This window comes from Myotis brandtii, unplaced genomic scaffold (genome assembly GCF_000412655.1).
Source record: "Myotis brandtii unplaced genomic scaffold, ASM41265v1 scaffold973, whole genome shotgun sequence".
NCBI classification, from domain to species: Eukaryota; Metazoa; Chordata; class Mammalia; order Chiroptera; family Vespertilionidae; genus Myotis; species Myotis brandtii.
Window position 1 is genome coordinate 235,959 of NW_005372038.1, and position 7,382 is coordinate 243,340.

At 41.3% G+C, this 7,382-nt stretch overlaps 1 protein-coding gene across 1 annotated transcript in view; it reads left to right on the forward strand.

The window, feature by feature from the left end:
- The first annotated feature begins 6,820 nt into the window (after positions 1–6,820).
- The window catches only part of ALG13 (ALG13, UDP-N-acetylglucosaminyltransferase subunit), an 87,659-nt gene continuing 87,097 nt past the window's right edge, over positions 6,821–7,382 (forward strand). Inside the window, 1 exon segment of the mRNA XM_005886343.2 lies at positions 6,821–6,956. Coding sequence (XP_005886405.2) covers positions 6,876–6,956 — 81 coding nt within the window. The 5' untranslated portion in view covers positions 6,821–6,875.

Below are 7,382 nucleotides of genomic sequence, written 5' to 3' on the forward strand. Positions count from 1 at the left end.
CACGCGCACCTCCGTACCTTTGTATTTTCCACACTGCGCCTCCTCTGAGCCTCGGTATGCTGTTCTCTTTCCTTCTAGTTGAAGAGTCTCTCCTCAGCCAGCCTTCCTGTGGTTCTGGGTGATGTCTGTTCTGTCTTTTAGTTGTATTTTTGAAGTGGTTGTTTGCGGCAGCAATCTCCGGTGTTTATCTATGCCGCCATCTTGGTTTTCTCCAGTTTCTCCTTGTATGTGTCTGGGTCCCCCAGAGCCTCGCCCTGCACTGGAGCTCAGAGGAAGTGGGAGCTTGTAAATTCAGTTCCTGGTGCCAGCCTTTTAAGAGGAGCAGCTGGGTCTCCAGCAGCCTGTGTGTCACTCAGCCTCAATCTGCACTGGTTTTTACAGTCTGTAGTTCTTACTGCCAGTAGGGACTTCTTTCCCCAGATCTGGGCTGGGGGTCTGGTGTGGGGCTGGGACCCCTCACTCCCCTGGGCGGCCTCCGCAGAGGCAATCTCCCTCCCCATTAAAAAAAGTGGCACACCTGGGTGCCAGACCAGCCCTTTCCATACCTCCATGCCTCCTACCAGTCTCATTGTGCTTTCTTCTTTATTTCTCTAGTTGTATTACTTCCATTCAGCCAGCTTTCCAGAGGTTCTGGATGATAGCTGTTCTGTATTTTAATTGTAATTTTGATGTGGTTGCAGAAGGCAGCAAGTAAAGGCCGCCATCTTGGTTCCACAGAGGATATTTTTTCCCCCATTGATTTTTTTAAAGAGTGGAAGAGAGGAAGAAGTGGGAGAGAGAAACATAGATGTGAGAGAGACACATAGATTGGTTGCCTCCCATGAGAACCCCAGACCTGCAACCAATGTACATGCCCTTGATTGAAAATCAAACCCATGACCCTTTGGTTCACAGGCCCATGCTCTAACCCTGAGGCAAACCAGCCGGGGCAAAATTATATTGCTCTTAATGCTTTATATTATAATGCAGATGTCATTCCTGTAGGCTCATTGTTAAAGGATAGGTCAGCATAGTATATGAGAGCACTTGACAGGATGGCTGGGTTCAATCCTTAGTTCTGCTATTATTATTAGCTTTGCTATTATACTCGGGAAAATTCACAGTCTTATTTGAACCTGTTTCCTGTTCATAAAATAAAAAGAATGGATTCCATGGTTTCTTAATTCTAAAAGTCCACAAAACATTGATCAGCCTATGAAAAACAATTGTTGTTGGAATAGAAAAGGAAACATGTTTTATTTATCTTTGCATTTCCCATACTGCTTAGTTGGTACCTAATAATTTAACATTTTTTAGTACAATAAACATTAATTGAGTATTGTCTAGGTCAGTGATGGCGAACCTTTTGAGTTAGGCATGTCAGCATTTTGAAAAACCCTAACTTAACTCTGGTGCCATGTCACATACAGAAATTTTTTGATATTTGCAACCATAGTAAAACAAAGATTTATATTTTTGATATTTATTTTATATATTTAAATGCCATTTAACAAAGAAAAATCAACCAAAAAAATGAGTTCGTGTGTCACCTCTGACACGCGTGTCATAGGTTCGCCATCACTGGTCTAGGTTCTATGGAAGCACTAAATGATGGGAATTCACAGATGACTTAGATGATCTCTGCCTTTTAGGATTTTACTATCCAGAGGAAGAAAAAAGTATATAGGTTATTTAAACACCAAGAATTATGACAGAGCTAGGTAAAGAGTAGTATTCATAAACATTGGGCATACCTTATGAGGCTTTCTTTGGGAAATTCCATCTCTGCTGAATCTTGAAGGATTAGTTAGCCTCATTGATGAGGAGGCAGAAAAATTACCAAGAGCAGAAACAAAAAATATATAAAATTAATATGAATAAATTAATGTTATACTTTCATTACAATTTCCTTCTGGATTATTTAAGAAAATAAAATAGATATTGTTATATAAAATCATTAGGAAACCACCCTTTTCATCTAGTTAACTAATGCTACTTTATTTTCCATATTTTCCTTAGATTCTAAGCAATAGTTACATGTTTATTTTATCTGGGCAAGTATATATGATATTTCTTCTAAAATGCAAGTCAGAAATAATCAGTTTCACATGTCATCAAAAACTGTAAATACTTTGGAAGGGGGTAGAAAAAAAAGAATTACTGGGTATCTTATGGAAGGCTAACTATAGTCTAGGCCAGTTTCTTTGTTACTAATGTTGTGGCCCCACCCCATAACAAAGAAACAGAATTTCCGGAGGATGAGGCCCAGAAATCAGGATTTTAAAAAGATTCCCAGGTGATTCTAATGTGCAGCCAAGGTTGAGAACTACTGGTCTAGCACATCCTCCTGGTTATCTGATTCTATATTACTCTGCACCTTTCATTGGATCAAAAAGATCCCTTGAAATACTGCCTCAGCCCACTGGTGCCACCTGAAAGTTATATAAGTGATATCAACTCAGATGTCTGAACTCCAAAGTTTATTCTTTGAAGTGGCAAGCATGTTATGTCCTTTTCCATGAGGCTCTGAGATTGTTCTTCTTTGTTGAAAATATAAACTCTGTCCTGTAGTTTATAGTACAGCCTTTAGGCAAGCTTAGAGCAGGAGTTGGGAATGTCCAGCACTCAGGCCATATAAGGCCTGCAAAATTATTTGGTCTGGCCCTGCCAAGGCATTAGGGGTGACTTAATTAAATTTGACCAAATATAGCAGCCTAATTTTTATTTTTTTAAAATATATATTTTATTGATTTTTCAGAGCGGAAGGGAGAGGGATAGAGAGTTAGAAACATCAATGAGAGAGGAACATGGATCAGCTGCCTCCTGCACACCTCCTACTGGGGATGTGCCCGCAACCAAGGTACATGCCCTTGGCAGGAATCGAACCTGGGACCTTTCAGTCCACAGGCCGACGCTCTACCCACCGAGCCAAACCGGTTAGGGCTAGCAGGCTAATTTTTAAATTGGTGGTTTTGTATGGCCCACAAATTATGTTATAAATATCCAAATGGCCCTTGGTAGAAAAATGGTTCCCCATCCCTGCTTTAGAGTAGCACAAGAACATTAAGAAATTTAATGGCAGTGGTTAATTTATTTCTATTGTCAATTCTTCCATAATAGAGAGGAGTGAAATTCTGTATTGGAGTCCAGTACACAGGCATACCTCAGATATATGGTGAGCTCTGTTATATACCACCATAATAAAGAAAGTATCACAATAAAACTGGTTGTAATCTTTTTGCTGGAGGAGAGTCTTGCTTTCCATTTGTAAAAAACACAACACCTGTGAAGCACAATAAAATGAGGTGTGCCTGTATAGCTACTTCATAAGAGTTTTGATAAGGGTTACTTCTGAAGGTAAAACAGAATTATGAAAAGATAGGGCACTGACAAATTGCCAGACACTTCCAATAAAACATACAATTTCTGAAATGTTTATATTAATAATATTTTACACCAAAATTAATTTACAGAAGGCTGTGTCCCTTATGATGACAACTCTTCCCAATCAACTTTACAGTAATAACACATTAAACATAGTCATTTGCAATACCTCTTTTTATAAGGTGACAGAGCAAATATTTATGATTCCAGAGGCACTCTGAAAAATCTCGTTTTATGTATAAAAGTTTCAGTTTTAGCTATAAAATATATCATGAAGATTTTATTTTATCCTAAATTTAGGAACTGATTTGGCAAAAGCAAAATTAAGAATTGTTGGAGATTTGTGTACTTGAGTAAAAAGGATCCTGAGTGACTGAGAAAAATACTTCTATACATATTTAATCAAAGTAAAAATAAAGCATTTGAAAAAAAAACAGATATTAACACTATTGTAAGTGAAGAGCCTATGTTCTAAGGCAGTGGTTCTCAACCTTGGCTGCACATTAGAATCACCTGGGAATCTTTTTAAAATCCTGACTTCTGGGCCTCATCCTCCGGAAATTCTGTTTCTTTGTTATGGGGTGGGGCCACAACATTAGTAACAAAGAAACAGAATTTCCGGAGGATGAGGCCCAGAAATCAGGATTTTAAAAAGATTCCCAGGTGATTCTAATGTGCAGCCAAGGTTGAGAACCACTGATCTAAACTACTGTTCTAAGGTTTTTTTCCCTCCAATAATCCTATATAATAAAGAGGTAATATGCAAATTAACCCTCACACCATCATGCCATCACAAGATGGCTGCGCCCACAGCAGAGGCGGGGTTCCCATAATGAGCCTTAACGAGTGATTAGCAGGGACCTGAGGCTGTGTGGCGCTGGGCTGGGGCGGGGGACCTGAGGCTGTGCCCCCCCAACCGACAGGGCTTGACGGGGGACCTCAGAGTGCACCCCCCGCTCGGTGAGGCTTGACAGGGGACCTCAGGCCGCTCCCCCCACCCCGGCGCCAGGCCAGGAAACCTCAGTTCATGGCCCCTGCTTGGCAGGGCTTGACAGGTGACCTCAACCTGCACCCCCCACCTGGCAGGGCTTGTCAGAAATGAAAGAAAATTAGTAAAATGTATATGAAAATCTTCCTCCTGTCAGAGTCTGGGGTATGATGCGGGACCCAGAGTCAAGTTCCTGCCCACCTGCGTGTGCCTCAAAATCACATGAGACCCAGACCCGGCTGGCCCCACCCCCATCAGGTGGGGGGCGTGGCTTGAGGTCCCCCAGCCTGGGCCAGGGCGGGGGCGTGGCCTGAGGTCCCCTGACCCAGCGCTGGGGAAGGGGGCATGGCATGAGGTCCCCCAGCCTGGGCCAGGGGAGATCTCTGAGATTGGATAAAAAGTAAAATGGAGAGACAAATACTTCTTTTACATAGGTGTATAAAATAGTTAACAATTAACATTTACAGAATAATGAGATGTTATTCAAGATAACAATGAGGAGCTATGGTCTCATGCTCTGGTGTGGTGGGTACAGGGATAGGGTGTGATGAGGAAAAAGAAAATTATTCTGACATTCCAAAGGTGTGTTATCTTAGATGCAAAAAGACAATAAACAGGGTCAGTTAAGGTAAAGATTGACCATTGTCAAGGAAGAACCAGTCTAGGACAAGACTACATACCACGACTTGCTTTTAGTTAGAAATTTTAATTTCAGACCATCCTATGTGGTTACTTTCAGTCTCTGAGTTTATAAGACCCACCATGCAGGCCTCTCTTGAGCTTGTCCGGTCTAGTATGTGCCCCTTTTTCATCCACACAAATTTACCTTTTTCATAATTGTAATCATGTATAAAAATAATGTTAATTTATTTGATCAGTAAGCTGTTATAAATTTAGGGAAAACACACCCAAGTAAATAAAATTCATGCTTGAATTATACTTAAAACTAACAAAACAGAGAAAAGAGTTAATTGCTAAAATTGTTTTCTTGGATTCTTAAGAGTTCTGGATTAGTTTCTGCAAGATTTTTTATTAAAGTTTAGCACATTAAAAGTATTAGAAGTTAAATTTTCTCATTTTCTGGTAATTTAAGAACATTTAATTTATATATGTGCTTATTCTCTCTGTGAGCCCCAGAACAGTGCTCCTTTAATATGTTCCAGACATAGGAAAAGATTTCAGAGTGGGGGGGATGCGGGGTAATGTGGGGATAAGGACACATATGTAATAACTTAATCAATAAAAAATTAAAAAAAAAGATTTCAGAGACACAAGAGGTAAAGGTCTTTCTGAATTACAGAGTATTTTGGAATATTTTTGTCTTATATTTCAATAAATAGTTTATTGCTCTTATTGGGCAGAATATATGATTATGTTTATGTTTTATTATTCAACCATTATCTACATTTACTGTTATTATGAAACTGTAGTTTCACTGTATCATTAATTTGTGAAATTTAGAACCAAGAGAGGGATAGCAGCATATCACTCTTCAGAAAGACAATTACTCAAGCTACAAGACTTAAAGGTAAAAAGATTTTTTTTCAGCCTAAGATCTACATCTAATTCAACTCCAATCCTATTTCTCTTTAAAACAATTTATTCTTTAGGCTCCCTCTGGTATTTAACCAGCCAGGGCAAAGTATAAATATGACCTAAAGTGAGATTTTAAGTTGGAAACAGAAAACATTAGAACCAGATAGAGCGGGCAATGATCTTAATAACAGTGGTAGGAGAAAGGAGTCTTGAGAAATTACCTCTCCTGTACTTGACTGCCTAATTGTAATGTATCTGTGATATATATTCATGCTAATGTATAATTTCACATTTCATCATAATTTAAATTTACCATAAATTTCACATTTTAAATGGTTCAATGGATGGGTTCAATGCATTACAGATGTAAACTTCAGGCCTTAAAGCCTCTATTTTATGCGCAATGCTTGCTAATGGAGGTTAATTTTCTTGCTGCAGCTTCCAAAAAAATGCCAGCCATAGACTTCTGGCTTCTGGAGAACCAAAGTTAGAAGAGCCCATTCTAATGAGTGATTTTAGAAAGCCGCTTTCTTTTTTATTTCATAGTCTCTCAACAGACTCAAAGTAAAACCATAGCTCATATGTTCATGTCTTGGCAAAACATGATAGAAAATAAAGAATTCCAAACTTCTGTATCATTAAGATTTGTGGTACCCAAGCAATGAATCAAACACAATTCTTAAGATAGGGTGCGGGTTTCATTATTACTTGTTAACTGACACTTTTGAGAAAAATAAACTTAAATCTGTTAATTCCCCACCTCCTTAATGTGAGTGTCCCAGGAGCTTATTTGTAAATGACTTCCGACAGTGGCTGACATGTCACTTAAGTAGCCATTGGCCCCACCCCTCATAGGGCCACACAAACCCAGTTCCCGCCGCACTTTGTCTGCCTTGGCCAACTTCCGCCTCCCCCACTGAACGCGCAGTTCACGTGACGTCAGTACGTCACATCCGATCCTTGCAAGTCTGGGCTGGGAATCCTCGCGATGAAGTGCGTGTTTGTTACAGTGGGGACCACCAGCTTTGACGACCTCATAGCCTGTGTATTGGCGCCCGACTGTCTGCAAGTGAGTGGGGTTGCGGGAGGGCGGCAAGCGGGTGCGCCTCGCTGAGCTCGCCACTTGCCGCCGCCTCCACCCTCGGAAACCTAGCGCGACAGCCGCGCTAGGAAGAACCTTCTCGAGCGGGACACCAGGTCCCACCGTCCCTTTGCTGACTCCTTCCCGCGTCACAGAGTCCTCCGCCTCAGTCAGCTTCCCTGCCGCCTCCCCGGGCCACTCCTCCCTGTCTTTCCTCAGGCTCCTCCTTTCCTTGGCTTTTCTCCTCAGAATCTCCGCCTCCGCCTCTCTGGTCCTCGGCCTGGCTCCTCCTTCCTGCGGCTCCGCCTGTAGGGTTTAGGCCCGCCTCGCCGCCCTCTCCAGCGGACTGTGGGCGGTGCAGCCGCGTTGGGCCCCTGGGCCCTGGGCAAGCTCAGCCAGACTGGATTCGGACCA